The 12,265-nt window shown below is 41.3% G+C and overlaps 2 protein-coding genes across 2 annotated transcripts; both read left to right on the top strand.

The window, feature by feature from the left end:
- Positions 1 to 277: 277 nt before the first annotated feature.
- Positions 278 to 1,666, top strand: LOC116207864. The gene has a single exon (XM_031540980.1). The coding sequence runs from the start codon at positions 278 to 280 to the stop codon at positions 1,664 to 1,666; it is 1,389 nt and encodes a 462-aa protein (XP_031396840.1).
- Positions 1,667 to 9,355: 7,689 nt separating this feature from the next.
- LOC116208566 lies at positions 9,356 to 11,182 on the top strand. Its single transcript, XM_031542076.1, has one exon. It carries the CDS (start codon positions 9,420 to 9,422, stop codon positions 10,761 to 10,763), a length of 1,344 nt encoding a protein of 447 aa, XP_031397936.1. The 5' UTR covers positions 9,356 to 9,419; the 3' UTR covers positions 10,764 to 11,182.
- The last annotated feature ends 1,083 nt before the right edge of the window (positions 11,183 to 12,265 follow it).

Below are 12,265 nucleotides of genomic sequence, written 5' to 3'. Positions count from 1 at the left end.
GTGTTTGTTTTGCAACCATAACCTCGAACTTTCCCGGGAAATTCTTCCGACACAGAAAGCGAGTCGATCTCCGAATCTTCACCACCCACAAAACAATGGCTTATTATTCTGGTCTAGAAGATAACCCCGCAAGCTCCCATTAATGGCGATGCGCATCACAGAGTAGAGTACCGACTGTCCCCTTGATACTGTCCGGAAGCATCGTATCGAGTCGAAACCCTAAGCTCGATAACAACACCCCCCCCAAACATTCGCAGAATCTCGGAAATCAGGAGCGATGAGCGACCACCCTCGTCTGAGCAACCTTCGCTCCACCGCTGCGATCCTCAAGACCGCCTACGCCTCCTTCAACTCCAACCCCGTCCTGTTCCTGTTCCTTTCCCTCCTCCTCTTCTCATTCCGTTCATTTGTCGAGACTGGGTCCCACCTCGTCATCTCTTACATCGACCGCGATCCTACTCTCAGATCCCTTCTCTCCCGCCTCGACCTCTCCTCTTCGGCCTCCCCCGCCCGCCACCAGATCCGTCACGACCGTCGCCCTCGCCACCGCCCCTTCCCCCACCTCACCCGCGTTGGCACCCTCGACGACGACCTCTTCTCCGAGGCCACTGCCAGTGACCTTCGCTCCCCGTTCTCCACCAGAGTCCTCAACCCCCCCAATGGCACCCTCGTGATCCTCTCCGACTTCAGGCCGGATTCCGGCTTCTCCCCCAACGTCGTCGATAACGGGATCCGCTTCCAAGAAATCGTGCGCCCCGGCATCAAATTGAAGGTCCATGATAGTCTGCTGCTGTCGTCAGACAGCAGCGAATTGGACGATAAACAAAATGTTGATAAGCGACAGACCTCAGGTGAGCAAGAATTCGATAGAGCGGTTGACTTGCAATTCTTCATCAAGGGTTTGGAGATGGGTCACCGCGAGGCTGCTGCGTTCTTCTTCCTCATTAGCTTCTTGTCTGCAGCTTATGGTTGGGTCATTCTTGGGTTCCTGGTCACATATTCTTGGGCATTTGGTGCCGTGTTTGTTGCCGTTGTTAACGATCTGCAAGGGAGGTTCAGTTCACTCTTTGGGGTTTTATGGGAAGGCTCCAGACTCGGCCTCAGGAGGCTCTCGGGTTTCATATTGATGCGCTGGGCTGTTCGGGATACTCTGACCCAGCTTCTCGGCTTGTGGTTTTTCGGGGAAATCGAGGATCAGTACTCTTTCTTCAAGTTGTTTGTGAGGCTGAAGCTGATGCCTTTTTCTGTCATGTTGCCATGGGTCCGGGGCTTTGATAGGGAGATCTCCTGGTTCTTGTTTGCGTGGTTCTTGATCGACACAGTGATTGCATATGTGTTTGCATTGGATGCATGGATTGCTATAGTAGATTCGAGGAAGAGTGGGAGGGAGATTGTTAAGGAAGGGTGTTACTTGGTGCTGACAATGTTCAGTCAGGCTGTTCAGTTGAAATGCCTCGAGGCTATCCTCTGTGGGACTTTTGTGAGGTGGGTTTTGGCTCGAGTGTTGGGTAGGGTCTTTGCTTCAGTTGTTCAGTCGACCATGGAAGTCTACTTTATGGTGGTGTGGCTGTTCTTTTACTTGTCGACTAGATGCAGGGATGCCAACTCTGAAGGGAGGAGATTCGAGCTTAGAGAACTTGAAGCAGCTTTTCGGGGTGTGAGATGATCCTTAGTGGGAACCTTTGTTTGTAGGCATCAGTTCCATTCCATTGTGCTGAAAGCGGCAATGGTTTTTGCATATTAGGCTCTGCCCCTGGTGAGTCGCTCTAGATTGTGTCTGTTTGTACTTTTTTAGGGGGCGAGAGATTCCTCTTGTATATTTTCTCTCACGGGACGCTTCACCTGTATATTAGTTGCAATGATTGATCATATTTGTCTTTAACTTTTGCCTCGTAGTGAATTGATAATTTACTCAATTTGCCTTGCATCCTTAGTTTGCCGTCTCTCCGGTGCCCTGTCCTGATTGATTGGTAATCTTCTGAGCTTTGAAAGAAGAAATCTGGGACGACGTTACATCTTTTGTGTTTCCTTTATGGTTTCCATGTGATAACTTCTCCTAACTGAAGCTTCATCGCACATAGCATTGTCCTGCATTGCCTCCCATGAGCTATAGTTTTGATATATATCTTTGAACTATAGGCATGTGTTCTGTTTTCTCGGTTTATGCAATTGTTCCCTGCCATTTCCTGTTGGACAGATAGCTGTATAAGGAACTGGGAAATCCAGAATTATCTTTGAACTATAGGCATGTGTTCTGTTTTCTTGGTTTATCAGATTGTTCCCTGCCATTTCCTGTTGGTCAGATAGCCGTATAAGGAACTGGATAATCCAGAATTTCCTCCTTCTTCGACTTCCTCAGATACATGTTTTTCTTGATGGATGAATCGTTCCTCACTGGCATACATATATTGGGCAATAATGCATGGTAGTGCCATTTCTTGGTTTCAAGAATTTCACTCGCTTTGTGACTTTAACAATCCTGCGACTTAGACTGAAACCTTTGATATCATATATAGTTGCCACTGGAGATATACAGAGATAGCTGACACGAGTGTGAGCTCACTTGGAATGCTTAGTTTATTGAAATTTTCAGTTCAATTTTGATGTCTACTGTTTATATGACTGGCTGTTTTCTGCATACAATCTACAATTAAACCAGATTGAGTACCACAATGGGGCTGTCTGTTATATCTTCTTTGAATCGTTGAACTTGTACAATATCTCATAGATGGTGAAAGTCTGTGCTACAGTTCGATATTTATGGATTACTAGTAATTCAAAATCGTCTCATCTGGTAATCTCACAAGTGAGCCTTCAGAGACCAACTATTCTGAATGAAGGGTAAGTCTTGTCATCGCGTCTGATTGTAGAATGGGATTTTTTCCAGATATGCCATGCCATGTTATCACAGATGCCATACATTTAACCTACCGGCGTAGAAGGACAGGAGATCATTATTTCTTGATTTTGGAATCCTGCAGATTTGTGATCTAACTTATATCCATACAGTTCTGTGCAAGGCACGAATCTCAGCTATTCTGTGCAAGGCACGAATCTCAGCTATCTTCTGCAGTCTGCGTTTGCAGAATCCAATCACCGAAATTGAAATAGTTACAGGGAGCATGACAGGGCTTTGAATGGCATACGGTTTTCGAACTATGTACTGTGGAATAAAAGTTCCTAGTTTCTCTAAACCGTCTTTGTGCTACATGATGCTAAACGGAATTCTTCATTCCCTAGAGCTGGTGTTGATGATTGTCCCTGGCAACTACAGCAACCTTCGGTTGCCTTTTGGTATAGAGCTGTCCGCCAAGGTTCTCCACAGATCTTTCAGATAAGAGTCGAGCCTCTTGTTCCGATGTGGTGGTTGGCTAAGTGTTATCTCCAATGATGTTTCGATCGTTCTTCTGATGACAATGTTTCTTGTTCGGGTGATCGATTCATGTTCAGTACAAATGGTAAGCGAACCATTTCCATTAATGATTTACGAGATTGGGAAATCACACCGCCATAAAAAGATACATTTCACATTTTGAGCAAAAGAAAGCAAACGGTGTAGAATGGTAACATATTAGCAGGACTGTTCTATATTGCGATTCCATATCTACTGCTCACATTCTGTCAAGCCCGAATACGGCTGTTGGCTCTAGATAGACTGAATAGTTCTCAGCTCAGAGGTTTAAAGAGAATACGATATATCAGCAAGAATGGGGCACCCGACTTCGAGTCTTGGAACCAATGTCAAAATTCGAACAATCAAGTTATTTTACAATTCGAAATATCTTTTCCCTCTCAAAGATACAGAAAGACCCTCCTCTCCTGCGGGGATCCAGCGCAGCGGACAACCTCAATGAACATGCTCTCATCACAGGGTATGCAGAGCTTTGAGCTGGCAGTGAACCTGTAATCGTCCCGAGCCAGGTCCAGCAAAGCCTGGAAGGGCGGGTAATCGAGCAGGGTGACCTTATAATCACGAACCTCCTGTAGTTCTCCCCACATAGACTGCTAAGTGGCCTCTAGTACATCTCTAGGAATGAATCTCTCTTCTCGGAGGCTCGACAGCCAGAATACCCATCCGCAGCAACTCTCACCAGCCAAGAAGGAAGAAGAAGACGCAGAAGCAGTAATCGGCACTTGAAACTCGATCTTCTTCTACTTGTCCAGGCATGATGAGCTGTGCGATCCAAAATTTTTCGGATTCATACGTACTTCAACTATATATTCACCACGATGGAGATTGCATCTCGGAACAGTGTTATTGGGGAGCCAATTCGTGCAGCAAAGATACATAAAACTTAAATTTTCTTCGTATAATGATGAAAAGATCCATCTCGCAAGTGCACTACTTCATATATTTTGTTATCTCGTCTTTGGTTCGGTGTGCTTGTGAAGTCCTAGCTACTCACCTTGGCTTGGACCGATCTAATCCTCGACGTCACAACAACGTGAGAACAGACTTTGAATGAACGGTCGTTGAGTCGACGAGGCCTGGGGTGGTTGTTCATCAGAGGTGGCAACAATATATTTCGAGTGCAGTAAGGACTTGGCTCTCCGTCTTCTGCATGTGATTCTCTTCGTGTTGAATGAAATATTACTAGAAGTATTGCAATTTGATACGAAACCAGACGAACAATGGATAATTGCAACAAATCTGAAGATATATCAATATAATCTATATATATATATATATATGTCAACATGAAAGTTCAATCGAACTTTCTATATGAAGTCGACCTTCTTGCCTAATATGTTGCAAAATTAATATAAATGAAAAAAATCTTGCAAAAGGATGGGTTTGTCTCCTTTTCTGACTTATTAATTATATAAAAGATAATTTATTACTATATATTTCATCGAGCATATTCTGGGAAGATATTGTCAATGAACAAAGTCAATCTCAAGAAATTCAACGGCAGAGCCAACCTCAAACAGCATGTATCAGCGACATATATACAATCTTCCTGCAAAAGAAGACTATCAGGTAAATAAATCTACATTATCATCTGAAATAATCTGCTATTTCTTTAAAATGAGATTCAACATTTATAATCTGCTCATTTTGTGAAATTACCTAGTTAATCAAAATACTATGTCGTTAACTTTTCTGACCTCTCATTTAATTATCATACTAACTTCCCAAATAATCTTCTATCTGAATATATAAAAGAATTTCAAATTTATCTTCTCTATTCAGTTCTCTACTTCATAAAAACGAATGAATTGCAGTAAATGGATATTTAATCATGTATATAAATGAAACAGCACAAACAATGTTGAAGAAAAAATTAAAAATATATATTTTCCATCTCATTTCAGATAACTATTGAACAGTTGATACAATAAGAACAATGTTGACAGACAAATAATCAATTTCTCAAATAATCTTCTCTATAGATATATAAGGATATTTTGTAGTTTACTTTCTTTGTCTATTTTTTCTTTATTGAAAAGGAAGGAATTGAAATATGCGTAAGATCATTATGCATACAAGTAACGCAAAGCAGAAACTGCTATAAACAAAATAAAAAACGACTTCCAATCTTTTTATAGATATACACTGACAGAAGTTTGCCAAAATAAAAACAAAGTCGACAGTAAATGAAATTTATAAGAATATATTTAACTTACATTCTTCATTTACTTCTTTTTTCTTATCGAAATGGAAGGAATTCAACATGATTTAAAAACTGCTAAAGAATATTAAAAATCGGAGAGTACGGGGATAGTATGATTCGAATTCTATATTCTTGCCACTGTAATTCGTTTTCATTTATTTTTTATTATATTTTTAATAAATATGTTTTACTTATAATATATTATATTCGACTTTCAATAAATAAATAAAACCAACAAAATAAATACGTTCACATTACTGTTTCATTTTATTATAATTTCTTAATTTACTTATAATATATTCCATTCGGCATTTGATGAATAAAAAAATGAACAAAATAAATGTAGGTGATATAAAATTTAAAATAAATATATTATTTAATTCGTAAAAGAATAAAATAAGAAAAAGAAATAATTTTCATCCATATCCGGACTTCGTCTTATTAGGTGATATAAAATTAAAAATAAATATTTTATTCAATTCGTAAATATAGAAATCAAACAATCGGTCTCATTATCTTCTCCCTTTTTTGCTCGATGTCACTCATTATTTTCCTGACCAAAGTATAAGAATAGCAAAAATTGATAAATATGTATGTTCCATTGCCTCATGTGCCATTTCTCTTTCCAATTTTGTGTTCTCATAAACATGTTTACATATCATCTTCTTCAACACATTAAGATTCTAATTTGTAATGTTAGATTCCTTAATTCTTAGACTCAACAAAATAAAAATATTCTTGGCAATTTAGGAGATGGCATGTCCATATTGGTGGACTCCGAGCGGGTTGTCCTCACTGATATCAACCCAAAAAAAAAAATGTGAGAGGATGCACAATGATACTACAAAAACTAAAAGGATAGATATTGATCTTTAAGCTTGAGGTGGCTTCATATCTCATCATTCTTTTGGAAATTGTGCCGTGTCTATATGCGTACCTTACCGACTTATCTAAGCTTCCTCTATATATGAGAGCATAGAAGGAGAATTCAATTCGTTCGATTATCTTCTTTCATGTCTTTTGCAATATGTAGTATGTGTTCTGATTTGTCTGAGTCAATTTCACAGGAATGAAGAAGTCATCGATCATACCTCAAAGATAAATGATGATGCACTCTATTTGGTGGTACAACAATATGGACCGATCATGTATAGAGGAAGAAATCCTCCTTCTGCTAACTATAACTTTTTTTTTCAACAATCAATGATTGTCCATTTATAAAAACACGAGTACATGATAAAATGTTCAAAAAAAGATTACAAAAACATAAAAAAAAATACAACAGATCACCGATATCACTGCAAAGAAATGTGATAAGGCACAAACAATGAGCATACACACAACTGCAGAAATTCTTCCAGTAGTTGTATGCCTCTTTCCAACCTCTTAGAGCTAAACTGTATATGGCCCCAGACAAAGCTGGGAAGCGGAGCCGATTGCAAACCATATAAAGTTGCTATTGAGTAGAAACAAAAGAGCAAAATTAAGAGGGGTTTTGAACCGGTACTTAGCGAGGGACCCTTCACGTATCACAACTTCAAATCTAATCAATCAAACCAAATCCCAAACAACCCAATCCCTCAATAGTCAAATCAAAGCATCTAGACTCTTTCGATCGATTCAAACCAAGATTATCATCAAAGACAATCAAATCAAATCAGTCAACATGCTTGATCGATTCAAACCAGCGACTATCGCAGGAGAGTCGAGACTTGCAGGAAAACGACAAAAAAAGGCAAGCCTCAAGAGGTTTTTTTTTGCAAGTGGTGATTCAATCAATTAGACTAAAGTTGTAATCCTTTCATGTGGAAGGCAAGGATACTGTCGTAGTGGGAGGTGGATAAGCCGCAGACGAGAAGCCGCCACCAGGGGGTGAGGAGGAGGTCTGAACAGTAGGATCGATGAAGAGTGGGGAAGTCGAGCCTGATTCTAGTCGGTTCGGGTTCGGAAGTCGGTCGGATCCGCAATCGAATCGAGTCGGGCTTGGTAGTCGAGTCTACCACCAATCAAGAAAGTCAAAGGTTAGGCAGTAGTAGGCCACCACCACAGAAGCATGTCCGCCACCACTGCTCTCCACCGCAAGGCTAGCCGGAGAGGGAGAGGACATGGGTCACTAGAGGAAAGGGGAAACCACTGCCACAAACACCACATTGAGACGGAGAGAAGGGGAAGGGGCCACTACAACCTCCGAGACATCCTCTTCATTGCCCTCGACAAAGATCTGCGACATGGAGACAACAAAAGCTAGCGGTCCGGTAAATTTCATTGTCGGGTGAAGTCGGATTTGTGGTGCATAAAGCCATCAACCCTAGCCGCCGGGAAAAGGTGACAGATTTGTAGTGGAGGAGACCCTGAGATGCCGAGAAGACCGGCTTGACGAGGATTAGGAACTGAAGATCCAAGTTGGCGACTTTGAGAGCCAAGGCAGCAGCACTGACGACACCGACACCATACACCTTTTTTACAGTTCGGGAGAAGGAAAAGGGGGAGGAAGAGGAAAAGGGAAGAAGAGCCACCGAGATCTAAGACAATTAGGAGATAAAGGATGGCCACGGCTTCTCGGTCCTGCTGGCGTGGTGCCGGACGCGCCGGTAAGGGAAACTAGTTTTAGCGTTTAGTGGAGGCTTCCGTTAAGTATAACTTATGGATGAGAAAGTTCTAAATTCTACATTTGAAGATTGAAAGTATTCTCTCAACTACGATCATGCATCAATATCGTTATGAATCGAATGTATGCTTTTCCTTTTTTAGGTCTGGCTAAGATTTCTTGCTATTATTTATAAATTTTCAATTTAAAACTACTATAAGTTTATTGAAATTATAAAAAAATATTATTAATTAGCTTATAAAATTAAATGTTTATTAACAATAATGAAAATTAAGATGATGGTGCTTATGCATAGCACCGGGTATCATACTGATATATTTGTATCTACATCTATATTAATATATAAAATCAAAGATGGGGCTTTCGGTCTCACTTTATGTTACCCGACTTGCCCATGTGATGTATAACTAAAAATGATAGGCAAAATACTAAATACACCTACTAAAAATTAAGGATATAATAGGCAAAATATTAAAAATAACTACCAACTACTCTCATGCCTCCCATTTTCACTTCTCAATTATCTCTCACCTCTACCCTTTGACCACCATTACATCACCATTTAAAGTAAGCGTTTTTTCCTCCACAATGTCACTTTTTTTCCCCCTAATTTTTTCAATTATTTTTTAATTAACCACTTGATGATTACCTTTTAGGTATGACTATTTTATCGATTTTTTTATTTGTTAATTTCGTATCAAAGAACTATAAAAAAAATACTTTGAAAAACGTCTAATATCATCGCATGTAAGAATTCTAGTATGTATAAAAAATATGAAAATTCATGAGCTCTCCGTTCTTAAAGAGAGAATGATCGATGGAGGTTGATTCAAATTGTTAAACGCTTCTTTCTCTTTAAATAAAATTTCAATTAATCAATATAAATTGATTCATACGATTCGATATTCATTTTTTCATAAATAAGATTTTAAGTTTCAGTTTTATGAATAGATAAAATTCATGCGACGAGAGCTTTTATCTCTTGTGAATCGACTCGGCTCGAACTGAATTGATTGGGATTTGTGGAGCTTTAGGAAGAAAGAAAAAAATATCTCATCTTGTAAATAAAAAAAATCATAATAGGAAAGAGAATTCCTAATGGATAGATTAGGCTCAATCTGAAATAGACGAGATCCATTTGAATTTTCTAATACCAGCGTGCATGAAATGCATCCCTTTCGAGATCAATTAGGGCAATGAGCGACCACCCCCGGCTGAGGAACCTCCGCTCCACCGCGGCGATCCTCAACACCGCCAACGCCTCCTTCAACTCCAAGCCCGTCCTGTTCCTGTTCCTCTCCCTCCTCCTCTTCTCATTCCGTTCATTTGTCGAGACCGGATCCTACCAAGTCATCTCCTACATCGACAGCGATCCTACCCTCAGATCCCTCCTATCCCGCCGCGACCACCCCTCCCCTGCCTCCGCCTCCCGCCTCCAGCTCCGCCACGACCGCCGCCGCCGCCCCCTCCTCCACCTTACCCGCGTCGGCAACATCGACGACGACCTCTTCTCCGAGGCCACCGCCAGTGATCCTCTCTTCCCCTTCTCCCCCAGAGTGCTCAACTCCCCTAATGGCACCACCCTCGTGATCCTGTCCAATTTCAGGGCAGATTTCCGCTTCCAAGAAATCGTGCGCCCCGGCGTCAAATTGAAGGTCCAGGATAGTCTGCGGTTGTCACCAGACAGCAGCGAAGTGGATGATCACCAGAATGTTGATAAACCAGGTGAGCAAGAATTCAAGAGAGCGGTTGACTTGCAATTCTTCATCAATGATTTGGAGCTGGGTCACCCCGAGGCGGCCGCGTTCTTCTCCCTCATTAGCTTCTTATCTGCAGCTTATGCTTGGGTCATTCTTGGGTTCCTGGTCATATATTCTTGGGCATATGGTGCCGTGTTTGTCGCCGTTGTTAACGATCTGATGGGGAGGTTCCGTTCATTCTATGGGGTTTTATGGGACGGCTCCAGACTTGGCCTCGAGAGGCTCCCAGGTTTCATCTTGATGCGCTGGGCGGTCCTGGATACTCTGACCCAGCTTCTCGGCTTGTGGTTTTTCGGGGAAATGGAGGATCAGTACTCTTTCTTCAAGTTGTTTGTGAGGCTAAAGTTGATGCCTTTCTCCGTCATGTTGCCGTGGGTCCAGGGCATTAATAGGGAGATCTCCTGGTTCTATTTTGTGCGGCACTTGACCGACACACTGATTGGATGTGTGTTTGCGTTGGACTCGTGGATTGCTATAATAGATTCGAGGAAGAGCGGGAGGGAGATTGTTAAAGAAGGTTGTTTCTTGGTACTGACAATGTTTAGTCAGGCCGTCCAGTTGAGATGCCTCGAGGAAATCCTCTGTGGCGATCATTTGAGGTGGATGTTTGATCAAGCGTTGGGGAGGGTCTTTGCTTCAGTTCTTCAGTCGACCTTGGAAGTCTACTTTATGGTGGTGTGGCTGTTCTTTTACTTGTCAACGAGATGCAGGGGTGCTAATTCTGAGGGGAGGAGATTCGAGCTGAGAGAACTTGCAGCAGCCTTTCTGGGTGTGAGTTGATCCTCAGCGGAAACCCTTGCTTGTAAGCGTTTTAGGGTTACTTGGTACTGACAATGTTTACTCCGGCCGTTCCCTTGAGATTCCAGAGGAGGAAATCATCTGTGGGGCTCATGCATGGTGGATGTTTGATCAAGCCTTTTTTTTTTTTTTGGGGGTGGGGGGGTTTATTTTGTTTGGTTCTTTGCTTCAGTTCTTCGGTCGACCATGGAAGCCTACTTTATGGTGGTGTGGCTGTTCTTTTACTTGTCAATGAGATGCAGGGGTGCTAATTCTAAGTGGAGGAGGTTCGAGCTGAGAGAACTTGAAGCAGCCTTTTCGGGGTAGGATTCCCGTTGTATATTTTCTCAGCAATTGGTTGTATATGTCTCAACTTTTGCCTCTTAGTGAATTATAGATTACTCAACTTCCCTTGTTCCTTAGTTTGGCGACTCTCTGGTGCCCTTTCCTGATTGGTTGGTAATCTTGTCAGCTTTAAAAAAAGAAATCCAGGATGTTGCATTTCCATGATTCCTATTAGGTGGTTCTAGGTGATAACATCTAGTTGAAGCTCCGTTATACTTACTATTGCCCCGCATTGATTGGTCGTAATTTAATGAACTCGTGAGAAGCCTCCATGAGTTATTGCTAGATGTATGTCTTTGAAATGTAGGCATATCTCCTGTCCTGTTGGTTTTTCAGATTTTTTCACTGCTAGTTCCTATTGATCATCGGGCTCTATAAGGAACTGGAGATCCAAAATTTCTTCTCCTTCTTTGACTTGATTTCTTGGAGCTTGAATATTCCTCCTCCAACACATATATATCAAGCAATTATACATGGCAATGCTGTTTCGTGGTCTAATCTCAGAGTTTTGCTCCCTTGCTTTGTGATCTCAACAATCTTGCTAGTTAGACTACCTCTGATGTCGTATAGTTCCCTCTGAAGATATACACAGATAGCTGAAGCGGGTGTGAACTTGCTTGGGATCCTTAGTTTAATCGAAATTTAGTTCAATTATGATATTTTAAGTTTCCAATAATGTACCCGCATAACCTGTTCGTGAAATGTGAGTGTGCTTGACAAGTTGTGGGCAGTATTTGTTGTAATTTAAGCCATATATTAAGTAATGAGGTGGTCTTTGTTGTAGCTTCTTTGAATTGGCAAAGTTGCTGCAGATTGAGATTTATTGTATTACAAATGATTGGAAGTCGTTCTATTATGCAATTTTGTTGACCGAGTGTTCGGAGACTTACTATTGTGAATGAAAGTAAATCTTGTCAGTGCAGCTGATTGTAGGGTGGGACAATTTAGATATGTAATACAATGTTATTGTGGATTCCGTCGTCTTCCTTGCCGGTGTAAAAGGACAGCAGATCATTGTTTCTTGATTTCAGAATCCAGCAGATCTTTAGTCTATCACATACAGTTCTGTGCAAGGTAAGAATCTCAGCTGTCTTCTGCAGACTGTGTTAGCGAAATCCTTGTCCCCAATTAGAACAGGTAAAGGAGCACTTCTGAAGAGT

The sequence above is a fragment of the Punica granatum genome, chromosome 5, assembly GCF_007655135.1.
Source record: "Punica granatum isolate Tunisia-2019 chromosome 5, ASM765513v2, whole genome shotgun sequence".
NCBI classification, from domain to species: domain Eukaryota; kingdom Viridiplantae; phylum Streptophyta; class Magnoliopsida; order Myrtales; family Lythraceae; genus Punica; species Punica granatum.
This window is presented reverse-complemented; position numbering and strand designations above follow the sequence as displayed.